General features: G+C 42.9%; 1 protein-coding gene across 3 annotated transcripts in view; it reads left to right on the top strand.

The window, feature by feature from the left end:
* The window catches only part of NR3C2 (nuclear receptor subfamily 3 group C member 2), a 284,027-nt gene that overhangs the window by 220,186 nt on the left and 42,578 nt on the right, over nt 1–21,263 (top strand). For all 3 annotated transcript variants that reach the window (XM_081136385.1, XM_081136384.1, XM_081136383.1), the window contains exons 5-6: nt 7,025–7,375; nt 8,637–8,781. In XM_081136385.1, the coding sequence (XP_080992511.1) occupies nt 7,025–7,375; nt 8,637–8,781 (496 nt within the window). The remainder of the gene's footprint in view (nt 1–7,024; nt 7,376–8,636; nt 8,782–21,263) is intronic.

Raw genomic sequence — 21,263 nt, 5'->3', positions numbered from 1 at the left:
AGAGCTTTGTGAGTGGAGGGTTTTCCATTTTGTTGCTCCCTTCGGAGGTTTCCTGGAGGCATAGATTGGCACAACAGTGGCAGGGCCCGAGCAGGAGGTGTCCATGTACCAGACCCGCTGTCTGCGCCACCCCTCCCCGGCCACGTCCGGGGCCCCAGCCGCCTCCCCGCCTCCCCGCCTCCCCCTGCTCCCAGTTCTGCAGCAGCAGCGCCAGGACCAGCTGTGGAATTACAGTGTCGGCTGAACTCCCTGCTACTCAGTCCCGAGGCAGCCTCTGGATTTAATACACACCTGGCTAAGGTTTCAGTGGAAGAAACCTCAGGAAGGTTTCTCCATCCCCCAGAGGCGATCACCAAGAGGCCGTTTCTCTGACATCCTGTTTCCTACTCTTCTGAGATTCTTTCTTGGTTTAATACCATCCCAGCCTGGCCAGAGCTCAGAGGCAGGCAGGCTGCCTCACCTTTAAAACTCTGGCCCAAGAGGGAACCCTCCCCACACACATCCTCATGTGGACACGCATTCCTGAGCCTGACTGGCATTAAAAGGAAAAAACGGGAGAGGGGAAAAATATTGCTAAGTATTAGATGAAAAGAAAAAAATATATATAGAAAATCCGAGTAGCGTAAAGCTTTCATGATAATCACCTGCCTAGCTCCAGAAGTACCTCACAGGTTGATGCTGGCTTTGCCCCTTTCTGACTCCCTGCCTCCAGCAGGGAAGTATCCGGATACGTCATTGGGGATTGTCTTCCAGAACCTGTTACTGTTTCTGCAAAACCAGTGGACCCCTGTTTTGACACCCTAAGGTTCCCTTCAGTCTCTTTGTTCAGATTTGCCTGCAGGTCTCATGGACAATCCTCTTAGGGATGCCCTTAACTTTGGGTGGAGCCCTACACAAGAAAGTGGCCCAGTCCACATGGGCCCTCGGTCTGGTCCAAATCACAACAAAAGCAAACCCAGGGCACAGTGAGAATTAATACGAGGGGTACAGGAAAGTGTGAGCTCCCATGGAAAGGTAAAACATCTTCTCCTTGCCGCTGTCTGACTGAATATATTGTTAGTACCACTGACCTGCAACATATAGCTTTATAAACCAAATTACTTTTTTATGTGTTGATCCAACTTCCCTGAGATTGTAATCTCTGCTACAGGCTCAGAACTTGTGACTCAACATTGAACTGCTCACAAAACCAGGGAGTGCACTTTGTACACAAAGGGTAGTTATTAGTCATTTGCTAAGTAATGGGCAAACGTATCCTACAACAATAGCAACAAAATTATCTTTATTAAAGATATAAAGATATCTATGGATATCTCTACACACACATTAACATTTAATATATGGAGATCCATTCATTTGGAATGTCTTTTTCTCCCAGGTTTATGGAGGTTATGATTTACAAATAAAAATTAATACATTTCAGTTGTACAACATATTTTAAGTATACCTATGTAATGATGACCACAGTCCAGCTAATTTGTAACATACCCATCACCTCACATAGTTTTACCATTTTGTGTATGTGTGGTGTGGAATGTCTTTTAAAATGGGCAAAGGTTGGTTGGTTCGAATTTGCCTGGGCATGTTTTCTATGCTAATAAAATCAATAATGCCTGTTAATTCGTTAAATTATGTCAGTTAATGTGAGAATATTTAGAGATACTTTTTAAAACACCCACTTTTCAAGTTTTTTAACCTCTCAAGGAGTATTTATAAACAATTGCAGTGCCTCTTCATTATTATCAATTGAGACATTAATTATTTATTCATAAAATATCCTGCCCCAGGTTCTGTTGTGTTTACCTTGAGAACCATAGATGCTCTTTTTCTATTAGTACCAATGAGAGAAGTTTTGCTGCAAAACAAATTAAATTTGTAGAAAGATGACATTCCTTCCTTTGGTTTCATGACAAAAATACTTGGTTGTCTCCCTGACTCAGAGTATTTTTCCTCTGGCAGTGGAAAAGCAAAGATAAGTCATGCAAATAAAGAGGATATGGGAAATAGGAATGTGTGATCTGGGTGAGCGTGGCAGGAGAAATGGTCTGTGAAAGACAGAAGAAGGGGCTGGATGCTGTTATTGGCCTGTGGGTTTAAGCCAGTGATTACATTTGGCCTGTGAACAGAAAAATGTGTGTTTTCATATAACCTCAATATATCCTCTCTATCATAATTACTGCCAAGACCTAAAATTTCAAGACATGGCATGAAGTATTTATAAAATGACAGAATTCTTTCTCACTTTAACTTTCTCCATTGAAATGTTGTGATTGAAAACATTCCATGTCAGTCTTTCATTCTACTCCAGAGGAAAAAAAAAATTTTTTTAAAGCTGTACTGATTACCCATTTCTGAGTCTAAAGATTCTTTAACTGAACACAATTGAGAAGGGTGGCGATGGAAGCACCAGGAGAACCTTGCTGATTTCATCATTTCACTGGGGGTGCAAGGATGATATGATTCCTAGCCAGCCATCATTCTGCCACACCAGTGGTTTGCCAGAAGGGTATGTATGGGGTCATATCAGCCTCAGGAGGTAGAGCAAAGCAAAAGGGAAGTGTTATCACGCCACATGTCATGGCCTTTGTGCATCTTGAGATTCCCCACTGGGAATTTTCCAGTTTTTATAGGGTCCCCCCCGATGCCCCCAGCTTGGTGTTCCACATATCAGCCGGGAGAGGAAGCAGGGCCTCCCCATTACACAGCTCCTGGGGAGCAATTCGTGGAGAACTAACAGAGTTCTGTCTCCCAGCAACTGGAACAAGTGGCTGTCAGGATGCTGCCAGGAATTAAGGACTTGGCACCTGAGTGCAGCCCCTACCCATGTACGAGTGACTGTAACATCCAGGCAGAACAAGTGAGACTCCTCCAGGTGTAAGTGGGGCTGGGAGGCATTCACAGTCATACTTATGCACGCCCCACATGCACACTCGCGCAGCTGTGCTGCCAATTGAGCAATAAAGTGTGGCTCTGGCCACCTGGGAGCATGAGTGCCCAAGCCCAGTGACCACTAACTTCACCTTTAGGGATGGCGGCAGGTAGGGATAAGACCCCAAACTTACATTCACTGCTGCTTTGGGTAATGGAAACCTGCTCGTTGAGTATCTTCGACTAAAGATTTTCCTGTGTAATTATCAAACTTCTTAATTATACACTTGGATTTGAAGCTTGTGCTAACCTTAAAGTATAAAAAAATACAAATTAGATAAAGACAAAAGGATTAGAAGAGAGAGCGCATGGCATAGAGGTTAAGCGTGTGGGCTCTGAGCCAGGGCTAGATTCAAAACCAAGCCCTGGCTGCAGCCTTCAAGTACCTATCTCTCTGTGTTTCAGTTTCCTTACCTGTAAAATGGAAATAACATGCCTAATCACAGTTTTGAACTGTACTTAGCACCTAAGTGCCCAGTACATTTACTTTATTGTTATTTTAGTGATGGTGTTTTAAGGGTAGCAACTCTACAAATGGATCGTTACACAGTAGAAACTCTGAAAAGGAGTAATAATTAGTAATTCAGAAATTGTATCTTAAAATCCCAGAAACTTGCCTGTGTTTCCTACATGGAAGTAAGTGAACACTTAATATATGTAATAGTTTATTAAAAATTGAAAATGTAATACATTTAGTCAACAAACATTTATTGAGTACCCATAAGCATCGTGGAAAATGATGTTATAGGAATACATAAGACATTATCAACTTCCAGAAGCTTTAATTTTATACAGTAGGCATTCAAAAAGTAATATAGAACTATCAAGCATTTTTGGAAGGCTGCCTTGAGCAGTATAAGTATAATTCATATGTAACCTTACCTCCATGCTCTTAGAAAAGATACTGGATGAACACACTTGGCTGAAGAGTCTGCACACTGAGAATATGTATTGTCTTGAACTATTTAAGTAAATACAGATTATTACTCAATTCCAAGTGTCCCACCTACATGCATAGAATCACAGCATAAAGTTAAGTGGAACTGAAATGCTAAACATAATGTTGATAATTTGCTGAACAGGTTATGCTCCAGCCCGCAGCTTCGTGCATGAATATTAGAGGAAATAATAAGCGTCTTTCTTCATGGCATTTCACAGCACTGACCTTAAATCAGTCATGAGAATAAACATAGCATTAGAGACCTTAAGGCCTTAAACAAATGTGCATTTTATAATTAATTTGCAAGCAAATATCACTCTTAATAAAATCTGAAAATATCACCCTGGGCTATTTCTAGTCAATCAACTTGTGTTTATCATCAGATGTAGTCTTATACAGGATGAGGGCATTTTAATGAATGGGGACATTTTTAATAATTGTGAAATTATAGGAATGATTGGATGTAACATTGAAATGTTATTTCAGGTGTTAGTGATGATTTTCAACATGGTTTTATTTTTCTCACCCATATAGCCTTCTGTAAGAGTGGGGAGCACTGTCATCCCATTTTTCATAGGAGAATCACTTGAGGCCTAGAGAAAGTTTATGTGACACAGAGGCAGTTCCAAGGATCCGGTCCCCAAATGACCAGTATATGCTGTGGAGGATTTCCCCAGGCTCTTCTAGAGGCATCCATTGACCAGCATTTTGGATTATCTGTGTGTTTAGTTCTTTCCATCTCTTCTGTTTTGTCTAATTTTTGAGGCATTTGGCTGATTATTTTTTCTTTTGTTCATTCATCAGGCGCACCTTGGTTACCTACTGTATGCTCAGTACTATTGGGCCATACTTGATCACAGTTTCCAGTAGTATACATGAGTTTTTTACATCTGCTTCTCATTTAGAAGATTCTAAAACTCAGATTTTTCTGCCTCGACTCTTTATCGAAGGAGACAGTCTATAAGAAATGAGATGATTTAAAATGATTGAAATTTTAAAATTATTTTGCTGACTTTAAACTCCTTAAAAATAGGAATTATATCTTGTTCATCATTTAAGCCCATTGCAATATTTAATGACTGTGGCAGATATATCTACTGTTGGGTAGCAGCTCTTATCTGAATTGGTGAGTGTTTCTGTGGCGAATGTGATAAATGTTAACGGCTGTAATTGTAAACATGAATGGTTACTTTTAAAATCCAGTTAATTGGTGTGGCATAGTCCTACACTGTGTTAAATTTATATCCTGTAAATTCCTCACATATGTTCGAACCAAGTAGAAGTTGCCTGGGTCTTCAAGAATTTTAAAATAAATTCTTTTTAAAAATGGAAAACCTTCCGATTGCAAAGTGAGTTATTTCCACAGCTCTAAATTCTGGGCTTTCTATCCTTTTTGCCCATTCATTAATCTTCCCTACCTACCCATCTCCCCACCCCCCCACCTGCCACCCACCACCTAACCTGCCTTCTACCTGCCGATACCCCCTCTTCATCCTTTCATTTTCCAGGATCTGTTTTAATAAAACTAACATTGAGAGAAGTGTGAAAGTCACACAGTTGCTCTTCAAGTTAGAAATGCTGCTTTGGTTTTTAACTAAGATGAACACAGTATTTATTGATGGACCAAAATCTGGCACTTTTAGGAGTAAACAGGGCACTATTGGTAATCATGCTGGAAAACCAGGGCCGTTCTGGGTATATCAGAACATATATATGGTCACTCGTACATAATATGTTCTCCTAAAAATCTAAAGTGAGATTCTGCCCAGCTGGGCGTGGCTCAGCGGTTGAGCATCGGCCTAGGATCCAGGAGATCTCGGTCACATGCCTGGGTCAGGGCACATGCCCTGGTTGCGGGCTCGATCCCCAGTAGAGGGCGTGGAGGGGGCAGCCGATCAATGACTCTCATGATTGATGTTTCTATCTCTCTCTCTCCCTCTCCCTTCCTCTCTCTGAAATCAATAAAGATATAAAAAAACCTAAAAAACAAATAAACCTCCTTTTAATAAATAAATAAAGTGGGATTCTTATGTAGTATTATGGTATTTTTTAGTTCTAGGGTATATGATCTGTGAATTCCTTACTTATATTAAAAACATAGAGTGTAACAGATTTTTAAAGATTATATTTTGTGTGTATTGCTGTAACTTGCACATGTTTTTTTGTGGCATCAATTCCTATACATTTACTAGTTAGCTGTCCAGTTTGAAATCATTCAGGTATTTAACTTCTTCCCAGTTGTTACATTGCTTTGGAGTTGACTGCTCTCCCATCCATCCAGTGGGAATCTGTAAATCACCTTCTCTAGGAGCAGCCTTTACAAGGTGCCACCGGGGCTACGAAAGAGGAGGAGCACCCAATCTTTGTGTTTCTGCCATCCACAATAGAGCTGGGGAGGCAGGGCTGGCAGCATGTGCACAAAATAACTACTCTGCATAAGCAAGTGATTGCACAGGGACCGCAACAGGAAGGGTAAGAAGCACCAAAGAGAAGCCGGTAAAGAGGCCAGGGAAAGCTAATTAGAGGGAGCAGGGACAGAACCAGAATAACAAGCTCAGTCAGGCCAGCCTAGGGCTTGCTGGCAGCCCTCCGGTGGATAATAAGTGGGAATTACTGACTTATGAAAGACTTAGTTGAGGCATACGTAATTTATTAGCCTATGAAATGATTGCTCTTTCCTCTGAACTTGTGTCTCTATTTTACATATACTTGAACTTGTGTCTCTATTTTACATATACTTGCTGTGCGATCTTGGGCAGATCTCTTAACCCTTCTGGTCTCATTATAAAATGAGACTCAGTGTCTACTCATAAAATCGTTAAATTGGTTCATTTATGTAAAGCATTGGGACAGTGCCTGGTGTTAGAAAAATATTTAAAAGGTACTCTATTAGAATCTTAAGTCACCTTTAGAGGAAAGGCATGCTTTAACCAATACGGGTGGCGCGAAAGTAGGTTTACAGTTGTGAGTACACGAAGCACAGAGTGTATTCTTTATTATTCTTTATTAATTATTGTATTATTTTCCATCTGATCAAATGTAAACCTACTTTTGCCACACCCTGTGTAAGTCAGTTTGATCGTAATTTACCTCCTGTAGTGTATATATCCCTGTCTTGATTTTAACTTGCTCTTATCGCTTATAATTTTTTTATAGCCCGGAAGTCAAAGAAGCTGGGAAAGTTAAAAGGAATTCATGAGGAACAGTCCCAGCAGCAGCAGCCCCCGCCGCCCCCCCCACCGCCCCAGAGCCCCGAGGAAGGCACGACCTACATCGCACCCGCAAAAGAGCCCTCTGTCAACACGGCGCTGGTCCCCCAGCTCTCCACAATCTCACGCGCGCTCACACCCTCCCCTGTGATGGTCCTTGAAAACATAGAGCCCGAAATCGTGTATGCAGGCTACGACAGCTCCAAGCCCGACACCGCCGAAAACTTACTCTCCACGCTGAACCGCCTCGCGGGCAAGCAGATGATTCAAGTCGTGAAGTGGGCAAAGGTAATTCCAGGTAGGCTTGCCTCTCCTTTCACGGTCTGCGTCCTGAACTAGACAGGCCAGGGCGACCCATTTCACCATATCCAACAGAGTGATTGGAGTTGGCTTTCTCTTCTGTCCTGATAGCAAATTTTTAAACTGGTATCAGATGAATGGAGGGTGTAGCAGAAATCTGGGCAGCGTGCTCGCTTTCCTGAGCAGCTGGAGTGAAGGGTTCTATGGTTAACATGTCGTACATTTCTTGTGTGCATGATTGCAATGGAAAATTTCATCCCAGAAATCTGGTCATGAAAGTATAAACTCAGCCTGTTACTAGCAGCTCATAACCAGGGCTGATCTAACCACAGACCAAGTAAACCAAGACCTATCTAGTAAGTTGTATGAGCCCCTGAAAATCTGTTCTTTCAAAACATAGCATCTTACCTCCAGCACCCTTTAAGTTGTCCTTGAAATTCCTACTTGAGTCATTTTTTATGCTGTAGGATTTTATTAATATGGCTTCTATTAATCTGCAGAAACATCGCTTAGAATTGCTATCACATTGTCCCAGTTCATTTATCCAAAGTATTTTCTTAAATGACCTGTGGTCAACCAGCAGCCATAAGAAAACTGATTGGGGAGAGCTGTGATGACTGATTCTTTGAGAGGAGCTTCCCCTGGTGAAACTCTACAAATGAAAGAATAGCCTAAAGTCCCTGGGAATACAGGGCCTGGAAAAAGGAACAAAAGGGCTTGAGGCCCAGAAAGGAGGCCTGTGGGAGAGGGGAGGACAGGGCCCAAGAGTGCTTATCCGACTTCAGAACTTTGTTGAAGTCCCGTGTTATCCCAGATGATAGGAAGCAAGTAATAATGCTTTTCAACCATGACAAACTCATGAAGAGTAAAATCTTCCATTGTTGCAGATACACAGTAGCTGATGGTCATTACATTATATTTTATGTTAATTTATTAATTGGGAGTAGAATAAAGACATTTTACAGGTTCATACAGACTCTTTCAGGCTAACCAGGGGTTTTAGACCAGCATCCAACGAAACGCCCTGAACCCCCCAGTTTTATTTGCCCTGGCCATTCATCCTCATTGAGAATTTAGGATGAATTGAAATGAAGCCTTCAACAGGGCCAGACCTAGGGTGAATGACCTATAAATGACTGTGGAATCGATTGGAGTCTGTTAGAGGAAGGTGGCTGTTTGGAGGCTGACTTAAGAAGCTTCTTTCTGGAATGTACTTAAATGCTAAATGTATTTCTGTGTTTAATTGTTCTGTTCTTCAGGATTTAAAAACTTGCCTCTTGAGGACCAAATTACACTCATCCAGTATTCTTGGATGTGTCTGTCATCGTTTGCCTTGAGCTGGAGGTCATACAAACATACGAACAGCCAATTTCTCTATTTTGCACCAGACCTGGTCTTTAATGAGTGAGTACCTGTTAATTAACCTTCATAAAACGAACTGCAGGGTTATTTGTTATGCTTCTTTTTGATTTCTAAACAGATGTGTGTTTGTGAAAGAATCCACTGCTCCTTGTATCTTTTAAGAGTTAAAAAAAATCTATCATTTGAGAACTTAAAAATTACTCTTTACCAAATTATCATGCACATGCCTGCATATATATATAAGTCAGTATATATAAATCTCACATAATAGTATGTGGGAATTGTCCCAAAAGAAAAATATCCAATTGGCTCCAAAAACTTGACTGGTGCAAAGCCACGATTAATAGAAAACAGCCGCTTTTGGTATCTACTTCAGTTGAGAAGACTGTCTAATTTCTAAAAAGTGTGAATGTAGGAAGTGTGCTTGTTCATAAAACGGTTCTTTTGTTAACAGTATACAACTGCTCAGTGTGTTTTCATGACAGTCATAACTATTCTTCTTTGCAGTCATAAGAGAAGCCAAAATGTTATTCTTTAGTGAAACATTTTTGCTTTTATGATGCATTTTAAAAGAGTGAAAGAATCACAGTAGGTTTTTCTTTGAATTCCTTCCTATGTTTTAAGTTTACATTTTAATACTGTTTGTCTTCCACATTAGCACATCTTATCTGTTTATATCCAGCGGTGCTTCTTTGTAATTGTTGGGTCAAGAAATACAGAAAATAAAAAGGAGCGTTTGAATTATGGAGTGAACCACAGCCATATTCTAACAGATGGCTCTCTCTAGAGATATGAAAATAGGGGTTTTCCATGGAGAAGGAAGCAGATGAGAAATAGATTGATGATCAGAGAAACAAAAGCAATGGAAAAGATTCAAAGTGGACACACAGTGCCAATATACTGAAATAGTACCAGTGCTAATTGACCTAGGAGTACTAGTTCACCCAAATACGGCCAGCTGCAGACAACTTTATTCCAAGATAAATCAGGAACATCAGTTGTTGGTTCTCAAGGTGACCCTTCTTTTGGCAATTACAAAGAATAATTCCACTCCTGCGTAAATTTTCACCAAAAGCATGAAGTGAGGCCAAACAACTGGCAATCACATTTTAATTTACTTGTTTTCCTCAACAATTAGTTCATAGTATTAAATAATAGACCTGTCTAAAAATATGGCTTATAAACCAAAAGAAAAACATATTAAGGAGGGTCTTTCCTTTGAAAGGAAGTGTGAGCAAATAAGAATCCCTGTTAGTATCATCCAGGGTGTCTCCATTTTCATTTTAACAGAAGATTAAAGTGATCCATTGAATCTAATTTAGTACATAAACTTTTGTCATACAATATATGCCACAGAATTTTAATCATTTTAAGTGTACAGGGCAGGGGCCCTAATTGCGCTCACATTGCTGTAGAACTGTCCCCACTGTCCATCTCCAGTTCTTTTTCACTGTCCTTAACAGAAACTCTGACCCCATGGAGCAGTAATTCCGCAGTCACCCCCACCCCGAAACCCTGATGACCTCTATGAATTTGCCTATTCTAAGGATTGCATATAAGTGGGGTCATACAATATATACTTTTGCATCTGGCTTATTTCATTTAACACGTCCGTAGCGTTCACCCTTACTTACTGTAGCACATATCAGAGTTTCATCTTACGGCTGAATCCTACTCCATTGTACATATGGTGGATCCTCACTGACTACAGATTCTGTACTTGCGAATTCTCCACTGTCTACATTTATTTATAACCCCAGAGTCAAATCCTCGCGGCACTTTCGGGGCTGTTTGCGGGCATGCACAGAGAGGCAGTAAGTTTAAGTCACCCAGCATGTGCGTTTCAGCTGAGACTACCATCCTGTTTCTCACGTTGTAAGCAAGTGTCCTTTCCATGGTCTGTTTAGTGCCACGGTTTTGCATTGTTGTGCCTTTTGTGGGTGATTTCACCGTTTAAAACGGCTCCGAAGCGTAGCGCTGAAGTCCAGTGTTCCTAAGGGCGAGAAGGCTGTGACGTGCCTTAGGGAGGAAACACAGGCGTTAGACAAGCTCCTTTCAGGCCCGAGTTACAGCGCTGTTGGCGGTGAGTTCAATGTTAATGAATCCGCGGTACATGTTAATAAGGTGTCTTGAACAGAAATACACATAAAACAAGACTATGTATAGATCAGTTGATGAAAATGGTACAACCAATGAACCTTGAGAACCTAATCCTCAGTTCCCCTAGGAGGAACAGGGTAGTGTTCTCTAATTCGGTCTTTGCTGCAACTTTCTAGAACATAGTTCTTTATTTATTTTTATCACATAAAGAGAATTGGCCACATTGTGTTTGTTCATTCAGCTGTTGATGGACATTTGAGTTGTTTTCACCTTTGGCTGTTGAATATTGCTGCTGTCAACATTTGCATATAAGTGTGTGTTTGAATCCCAGCTTTCATTTCTGTTGGGTATATACCCAGGAGTGCAACGGCTGGGTCACATGGTAATTCCATGTTTAAATCCTGAGGAACCACAGGACTGTTTTCCACAGCAGTGGCACCACTTCATATTCCCAGCAATGCCCCAAGAGTTCCAAATTCACCACACCCCTGCCAACACTTGTTTTCTGTTTTCGTGTGTGTGTGTGTGTGTGTTTAATAGCTATACTAATAGGTGAGAAGTGTTGGGGGGAGTTGGACATATATTTGATATATAACATCATGTAAATTTAAGGTATGCAACATGTTGATTTGGTACAGTTACACATTGTAATATGATTGCCATTGTGGCGAGAGCACCTCTATCAGGTCACATAATTATCATTTCTCTTTTTGTGGCAGAATAATTAAAATCTGGTCTCTACGCAATTTTAATGATTATAATACAGTATTGTCAGTATTCAGTGTACTGTGCTCCAGATCTCTAGGACTTGTTTGTCTATGTTACAAGTTAAGTTAGTACTTTTAAACAGCATCTCTCCTCTTCTCCCACCCGCTAGCCCTTGACGACTACCATTCTTCTCTATTTTTACAAGTTTGGCTTTTTTAGGTTCCACATATGAGTGATATCTTACTGTATGTGCTTTCTCTGTCTGACAGGTGTGTCTCTTAGTAGGTATGAAGTGGCATCCGGTCGTGGTTTTGCTTTGCATCTTCCTAATGTTGGGAATCTTTCATGTGCTTCTTGGCCATTTGTATGCCTTCTTCAGAGAAACTTCCATTCGAGTCCTCTGCCCATTTTTAATTGGGTTGCTTATCTTTTTGTTCTTGAGTTGTCTGAGTTCTTCATATATTCTGGATGTGAAACCCTTATCAGATACATGGTTTGTAAATTTCTCCCATTCTGTGGGTTGTCTTTTCACTCTCTTGATAATATCTTTTTTTTTGTATGTCTTTATTGATTTCAGAGAGAGGAGGGGAGAGGGAGAGAAACATCAATGATGAGAGTGAGTCATTGATCGGCTGCCTCCTGCACACCCCCGACTGCAGATCGAGCCTGCAACCCAGGCATGTGCCCTGACCAGGAATTGAACCACCATCTCCTGGATCCTAGGCCAATGCTCAGCCGCTGAGCCACGCCTGACTGGGAGATAATCTCTTTTGATGCACTTTTAAAATTGAAGTTTTTCATTTTAACGAAGTCCATTTTATCTATTTTTTTTCTTTTGTTGTCTATATTTTTGGTGTTATCTATTAATTTTTAATTGTGTGCAAACATCCAAGTGTACAGGTTCCAAACCAAGTGCAAAATTGTAAGAATCCTTCTTAACAAATGAAACTTAGTAGAAAGCACCTTATATTTGAAGCCTGAGAGAATTAATGTCATTAAAGAGTTTTGGAAATAAGAAATAATAAACCAAGAAAAGAAAAAGAAAATGTCGTGTAAGCTTTTTAAGCATTTATCTGTTCTAGAAAATTTTAATAGAGATAAATGGAACCAACAGCAAAAGCCGCTTTGTAATGTTACAAGTAGTTTAAATGTTATGATATTATATAATATTTAAATGAAAAGTCTGTTTCTTGTTCTTAAAACTTTTGACCTCAACCCAAACCTATACTTCTGTAAGTTTTCTCTCAACTAGAAAGAACTGGGTAGAGCTATCTTTCTCAGAGGACTGGGGCTAGAGAAGGCTACTCCCAGGAAACACTTGGAGATGACATAAAGCCTTGTAGTCAGATTGAGCTTGATGTGGTAGCTCTATTACAGGGTGCTCTCACAGACCCTGTATTTCTTAGGGAAACTAAGTTACAGAGGATGGCCTGCAACTAAAGTCTGAATGCAGATGCATGCTTCATCCTGTTTTTATGCAGGGAGTATTTACTAATGTGCATCAATGTTCTAAACGATGGTTTTGGAATAGTGAAAAAAATATATATATAGTCCCTGTCTCATGGAACGTAACAGTCTAATGGGAGGAACAAATTATTCAAAGAATGCCAAAGGTGTTACTGTGATAAATATCAAAAGGAAAATTGCTTTGAGAGCAAGCAGTTCATGGGAGGTGTTGATCTAGTCAGGAAAGGGCTCCCTGGATTGAGCAAGCTAGTGTCAACCAGGCAAAGGAAGTAGAGGAGGAGGAGAGTTGATTTAGGCTGAGGCGCCAGCATGTGCAAAGGCCCTGTGGCAGGAAGGGCCTGAATGCAAGGCATTGTAATGGTGGACATGGAGAGACATGCAAAGATGTTGAAAGGCAAAATCAACAGGAATTGCTGGTGGTTGGATTCTAGTAGCGGTTGGAGGGGAGGAAGAGGTCATTGTCTAGGATGACTTCCAGGCTTCCCTGAAGTGCCAGGTGGGATTTGGTTGGTGTGACTTCCTGGAATAGGGAACAAGGATAGAGGACCAGGGTTTGGAAGGGAAGAGTAAGAGAGGCCAATTTTAGACATGCTAAAGTTGAATTGTCTTTGAAAGATTACCCAAGAGGAAATATTAAAGAGGCAGTTATTTATACAGGTCAGAAACTTAAAGAGAGGCCCAGGCTAAAGGTACAAGTTTTGAACACATTTTAGAGGTGGAGGTTAAAGAAGGGAAGACAGGAGAGCGTTATGTCACAGACGCCAAGGGAAAGGGGGAGCTTCCCGAAAGGAAGCGTGACTCCCGCCGCCAACTGCCGGTGAGACGTGGACTGGAGGTCTTGGAGCACGCCTGCTCGTCGCCTGCCAGTGCCTGCACACGCATCTCTGCCGAGCACGCCCCTGTGCTTCCCCTTGGCCCGTCCCTGAACGTCGGCGCCCTGCCACCGAAGTGAAGGAAGTGGCCTGGCGTTTTGTGCAGGGGAGCACGGGATGCTCATCGGAGGGAAGGATGCGCTGATGTGGCTCTGCCTTGCTCTCCACCAGCCCTCTGCTGTCTGGGTCCACCTCTCACCTGCGCTGACAGCTCTTTTTCAGGTGTCCATATCCCCCACCCACCCTTGTTTCAGTGGTACCTCCTCACTGAAGTCACAGACTCTGTCTCATCATTTTTAATTTCCAGCACCTACATTGTGTCCGAGGCACAGTAGGTAATCCGTAAATATTTGCTGAATAAAGGAGCTATTGAACAAATGAACCAGACGGTCTGTCAGTCAGTCCAGAAGGGGCCTTCTAAGTTGTCCTCTCTCATAAGGATGAAGTGTATGGTAAAGAATTGTGACATGGGGGTGCCTCCGTTTCACGAATGGACGCATTGCTGCTGAAGACAGTGACCAGAACTTCAATAACTAATCGTCACTGTTTGTCTTCAGCTGCGAAACAGATGTGCAGGTCCCAGAGATCTCACCCTTCCCCTGTACTAGCGATGTGGGACTTGGAGGAAAGGTGGAAAGTAGGGAAAATATTCTTTCCAATTTTTTATTAAACATTGAGGTGAAGATATGAGTTAATACTTTAAATTAGCATAGAACTTTTCTTACAAACTCAAAACTTTTCAAATATATACTAAATGATTAATTATTCCATTTTTACCTTGAAACCGCTTATCATCCATTGCACCAGATCAGTGCAAGTATTCACATCTCTTATCAATTCAGTACACATATTAAAACTCCCATTTAAGCCCGTAATGAAATTTCTTCAAAATGTTTTTTATTAACTTCTGAAATGAAGGTTCAGTGCTGTACCCTCTTTGAAGACTCAACCAATGCTTTAGAATTAAAAGTATATTTAGAAGCAGGCTTATGTTGTCTGAAGCGGTAGCCCAATGAAAGATGTGTTTTGGGTGACCTTTCACTGCCTCCGTGGTGCTGAACCCTTCCGTGTTTGGGTTCACGGATTGTTGGTAAAATAGAGAGGGTTTAAGTCTTAGTGTCCCTTTCTGAGCCTCTTGTGAGCACTGACATGACTTCAGCCCACACCATCCTCCGGACCAAGTGCTGACTGTGACGGCAGCTCCTGTAGAAAAGCGCGAGACTCAGTTGTCAGTCATCCCGGGTCATGTTTCATGGAGTGCTGTCCATCTATGTTGTGTGCCCAGCAAGGGCTCACTGCTGTCGTAGCCCAGTTGTCCTTAGTCAGCGCTCCCCAACAACTCTACCAACAGGATGGGGCCCTGAAGGTCCCTCTGTATCTAGGGTCCCACAGCTCCTGTCGGCCTGGCTCCTCCGCAGGCTGTGCGTCCCAAGGCTGTGTCACTGTCGGTCAGGGGGAATCAGTGTCCACGTGAGGGCTGAGTGTGGCTGGAGTTAGAATGTGCTATGCTCTGCACTCCCATCCAGAGGCTGGGCATTGTTATTCCTGAGCCACTAGAGGTGACTGGACTTTTCCTCCAGGAGGGTCAGGGCCAGGGCCAGTGACAGCTGAGGGATGGGAGTTCTGATGAGAGAGGCCAGGACGTAGGATGGAGCCTGGCTCAGCTTCCCCTTCACTGTCCCCAGCCTCTCTTTTCCCCCTCTGTTCTCTTTCTGCTTCTTCCCAATAGGATGTCTTTCTTCCCCTCTGTTCCCTGGGACACTGTTCTCTGTTGTTTCTAGTCTCTGATCTCCTCCCTTTCCCCTCCCCTCCCTCCTGTTCCTACTCCCCCTCCCTCCCCCCCCCACACACACACCCTCTCTCCTCCCATCACTGAGATTTCCCTTGCTGTTTTGGGGGTGTTTTTTTCTGGTTTACTATGAGGGAATAAACTTTAAAAGAAAACAAGTCCTCCTCTGCACTTATCCTGCATTAAACCCTGTGAAAACCCAGGCCCTGTCCCTGCAGCTAGAGGGCCAGGGTCTGCAGCAGAGAGGTCTGAGCATGTGCTTGTTGGACAGGAGGCCTGCTCCTTTTAGAGGGCACACGTGCTGACCCAACCACCGAGGTTCCCCCCACTGCCTGCTGTTTGCCTGGCCTGCGCACGTGGGTGAGCTTGAGAGTCCTGAGTAAAGAAAAACTGTCACAAGGAGAAAACGGTCCATTCTTGTCTGCAAAGGGTAGAAGCCTTGCAGAGTGAATTCTCTCTCCTTTACACAGAGGTGGGGTACAGAGGACACCTTGTCGCCTAAAGGAGGCTACAGAGGGGACTCTAGAGGAGGGTGCAGTGGGGCCTGAGGAGGTTTTGCAAGCTACAAACTAGAAATAATCACTCACTCAGTATGGATGGGGACAGAGGAAAGTTAGGCACAGTCCCCCCAAACAAGAGGTATTTTCTTCCCGTTTTCTTTTTTTTTTTAATTTTTAAAAAATGTTTCAATTACTGTTGACATTCAATATTATATTAGTTTCAGGTGTATAGCATAGTGGTCAGACACGTAACTTACAAAGTGATCCCCCAGTAAGTCTAGTACCCGCCCGACATCGCACATGGTCATCACGGTACTATTTCTTACTGTATTCCCTACGTTGTCCTCTACATCCCCGTGACTATTTTGTAATCCCCTTTTCTTCCAATAGTATTTTTCCTTAATGAACTCTAGCAGAACACTAAGAAGGAGCGTTGGAGTTAAGAGATACTTCCAGACATTCCCGGTGGAGGAACTGAGGGGAGGGGAGCGCTTAATGAAACGGGCCGCTTGAGTGTGGGTGCTGCTTCTGAGTTCCTGCTCACTTCAAGAAAAGGTCCTGAAATGAGCACACAAGGGACGGGGACTGTCCTTACCTGGGAAAGATAAGAACCCTGAAGAGAGTAGCATTAATGTAAGACTAGCACCATAGGTGGACCTTCTGACTCACTTCTTGGCCTGCTTTCCTTTGCGCCAACCCTGCCTCCCGTGACGGGCCACTCGGGAGAAAGATCGGTGGGCCTCGGTCGGTTCGTTCGTTCTGCAGACCTTCCTGGAGCGGCTTCAGTACACCAGGCGCCGATCAGGCACTGGAAACACACCGTGCAGCTCACACCGCAGTGGCGGGCGGCTGGCTGCGACAGCGTTAAAAGTAAAGCAGCATTGTGAAGAAACGCCCCCCGCTGTGCCCCGGGAATGTGGCTTAGGCAGTGGCTCTCGTCCTCTGTGACGGTGGTGCGTAACTGCAAGAGGGTGGTGTTTAACATGGTAAGGGGGGCTGCGTACGTTCCCTCGGAGGACGTCCTCGTGCCCTGGGTTAGCCACACTGACTCCTTTCGGTGCTTCAAAGGATCCAAGCTCCTTCTTGACTCAGCTCTTTAGGTTTGGTGTTTGCTCTGTGTAGGAGGATGGCTTTTTCTCACCGTCTTGTGTCACCTTCAGGTATTCCTTATTCATACAGCTGTAGTCGGACCACCAGATCTGGAGCAGACCCCTCCACCCAGCTCCTCCCCGTGGTGTGATGTGTTCATTTTCTTTGTAGTAGGTCTCCTGCCCCCATAATGTCGGGGGGGGGGGGGCAGGGGCAGGAACCTGGCCTGTCTGGCTCGCCTTTGCAGCGCCAGCCCCTAGTCTACCGTCTGGCACTAGCAAGTCCTTGATGAACTAATTAATATCGAATGCTGTTTTCAGCATTATTTCCTGCTGCTCCTCTCCATAAACTCTGTGCCTGCCAAATTAGCTTTTCCCTTCCCCAGTCCTGTCCTCCCCCTGCTGTGTTTTCACTCCTTACACTTTCCCTCTCTCAATGACGTCTTCTCTAATGACTCCTTTTACCTTCAAACTCAAGAGGGACTTTTTCCTCCACAAACTTTTTTTTTTCTATATCAACTCTTTGGTGATTTGTGTATTTTATACACATTTCACTCCAGATAGACCATGAACTCCACGAGAACAGAAAGTATGCATTTAAAATTTTTTCATAATATCCAGCAAAATGCTTTCTGCGTAATTGGCACTCAGTGGCCACTTTAGGTTTCTTAATGAGTACTTTTTGTGTAGCACAAGGGTCACAAGCAAGGTTCCTGGTGTGGGTTGTCCCTACAGTGTTTTTAGGGCTTAGCATGTGAACTTAATGAAAAGGATTCATTCTTTGTGGAGCTTTTTTTTTTTTTTCAAGTTTTACTTCAAGAACACTGCTGTGTGTTAATTTTTCTTGCATTGTAGTGTACTTGAGAGATTTCCTAAGTGGTTAATGAAGCTGGATAATTGCCAGTAGAGTATGAAATTAAAGCAAAACAAATAGGAGGCTGCCAATGGAAGGAACAGTCTAAACTATATATAACTATATTGGAATCACAAGGGAGCTATTTTTCATTTTGAATAAAAGTCAAAACCAGTTTAAGATCATATGTTATCTTTAAAAGGCTTAGGGTGGCTAATATTAGCATGTTTTTAATTTCAGTTAGCATGCTCAAGAACTTTGGTCTCTTCAGCTAAAAATACTCTACAATACATCATAAAATCACGGGAGTGTATGTCTTCATTGAAAAATTGACAGAGAAAATTTAATTTTGATGCAGTGATTATATTGTAAAACTGGGCAGGGGAGGAATGGCTTAACTGATAAATTACAGAAACAAGGAGGGTTCCAGGCTTCCTCCCTTAACACATGTCAGAAGACACAAGGATGATGGCTTGGATGGTGCCCTCTGGATTAAAGCCGGAGAACACACTTGCATGCGTCATGATGTGTGAAATGCGCTGTGAACTGGTGTCTTTGTTTAGATACTTCTAGAACCAGAATGGAGCCACATGATTATCCATTTTCATTGTATCACAAAAGAATGATGATTTGAGTTTTATATCCCTCCCTTCCAACCACAAACCCTAAGCTAATTTCATAGGGTTCTGTACTTGGAGGGTTGTGTAAATGACCTCTGAAGAGGTCATTTAATTTTGGGAGTGGTTCTGGGATTGATACTTTTCTGAAAGAAACAGTGGAGAAGGGCGAGAAAACCAACAAAAAGGGTGTCCTACTGGGCGACCTTCATCTACCTCGTTTAAAGCTCACCTGTGTGTCTGGATCCTTGGCTCCGCGGTTGGAGTGTGCCCCGGCCCGTGTACAAATTTACACTCTGGCAGCCTCTGTTTGACTTGGCCCACAGCTGTGCCCCTCCACCTTGAAATAGACAATGCCTCCCTAGAATCAGTGAAATTGGCAGTTTATAAACTCCGAATTCCCTTTTTGCTACAGGTATGATATCCCTCTCTGTCTTGGTCAATTCAGGCCACTGTGACAAAACACCACAGTGAGGGTGCCCGCATGGTCGGGTTCTGGTGAGGCCTCTTCCTCGCTTGCAGACTGTGCCTTCTCACTGTGTCCTCAGTGGCAGAAAGAAAAGGCTATGGGAGAGATTAATCAAAGAACTTGTGTGTTTATAAGCATAACCCATGGACACAGACATTGGTATGGGGAAGGCCTGGAGTGGGGTGGATGCGAGGTGGAGGGGATCAATGGAGGCAAAAAGGGGACATCTGTAATACTTTCAACAATAAAGATAAATTTATTTTTTTTAAAAAAAGAAAAGGCTGTGGGATCTCTGCTGCTGCTCCTAAAACACTAATCCCATCCCAGGAGCTCCACCCTCATGACCTAATTACCTCCCTGCGGCCCCACCTCCTGATACCATCACATTGAGGGTTGGGGTTTCAACATACGGATTTTGGTGAAACGCACACATTCGGTTCCTAACATTCCCCATTGACATGGATCCTAGAGTTCAAGACTAGTGAAGAGTCAAGTTGCTTAGAGGGGGAGTTCAAATGATGTGAGCTGATGCTGAAAGCATGTGAAAGGCACTGTGCTCTACTCTATCTCCAGTTTGTTATCCTAATTACTCCTCACAGCTCTGGGAGGCAGCAATGTATAACTCCTCCTTTAAAGACGAGGAGACAGTGGCTCTAAGTTTTGAGCCCAGATGTCTCTCAGTCCAAAACTCAGAATATTTCGACTACATATAGGCTTGTACATTGACCGTAGAACTTGGTTTTCAGACACTTACCCACAGTGTGGATTCCTTGGAGCCAATGTTGAGTTTAATTAAGTGGTGGCAGGGACTGTCTATATTTGGAACCTTCACTGACCAGTCATATATCATCTTTCATAAGAGTTATTCTTTAAAATGGGTGATAACATGCCCAATGTGTAAAGAACACAAATGGGAAATAAAATGTTCTTAGAAAAATGGAAACTGTGGTTCAAAGTTTGAATTATTTATCTAAGTCTGTTTTCCTTCCTTTCTGATATCACGGGGATATTAAAGGGCTCAGATGTTGAAGACCTGAGGCTCAGCTCCTAACTTGGCAATGCAAAGTTGCTCTTTTACTTCAATATGACCTTTTGTTCCCTCCTTCCCTCCATCCCTCCCTCTCTCCCCCCTCCCTTCCTCTCTCCCTCTGTTGCCCAGAGCCAGTGCCTGGGTTCCTGTCTGCTCAAGAGATCTCAAGGACCCAACCCCCTTGAACTGTTGACCTTAACACATTGCTTCTGGGCGATGAACGCAAAACCCCAAAGACTCACTTGTGTGTTGTTAAGGAGAGACTACATGGCCAGTGCCTTCTGATTATAGGAAGTTCAGAAGTTCACAGAATGAAGAGTAGACATTTACAGTGTCAGCTTTGACTAGTCATTTCCTACAAGCGGGTGAAGAGAAGCCCTGCTCAGACCGTACTTTGCATACACTCTGTGTCCCTGTCATTTCTTGTGCGCGTGTCTTGTGTGTTTCAGTGTTGATGCTTTACGGGAAGCAGGTGTCACTGCTGGTGGAGTGGCCTGCTGGTGTGATACTCATTTCATGCAGTGATGAATGATGTAGTTGTTCAGAATGTCCTGAACAAAATCTGCTCTGTGACAGATGTTCGGAATCAGTAATAAGAAAGGACACGTGGCCAATCTCTAATAAATTAATCGAGTTGAACAGCATAGGGGTTTTTTTCTTAAGGCAGATGATTTATCAGCTTTGGGAATTGCCTTTCACCCAGAGTTAGGCTGCCCGAAAATGTTTTCTAGGACCCCACTTGATTAATGAATAGTGTCTGGGATAACAGTCCCTAGAGGTTTAGCTCTTTTCTTCTTCCAAAGCAAGACTTTCAAGGTGGAAGAAGGAATCTGTGATCCTGTAAAGTGAGCACAGTTGTGTACCTTCCACATCCCCACCCTGACACATTCACACGCTGCCGGAGTCACCTCTGAGGGGGAGCCACTCTGCTGTTGCTATGGAAGCAATGCTGCACCCTCATCAGAGTGAAAGTCCTTCCTCTATAGCCTATGCCAGGCTCTGGTTGCTAGAACAATGTCACTTTTGCATCA

This window comes from Miniopterus schreibersii (assembly GCF_964146895.1).
Source record: "Miniopterus schreibersii genome assembly, chromosome: 4".
In the NCBI taxonomy this organism is placed as follows: domain Eukaryota; kingdom Metazoa; phylum Chordata; class Mammalia; order Chiroptera; family Miniopteridae; genus Miniopterus; species Miniopterus schreibersii.
Note: the sequence above shows the minus strand (reverse complement) of the source record. Positions and strands in the feature narration are given on the sequence as shown.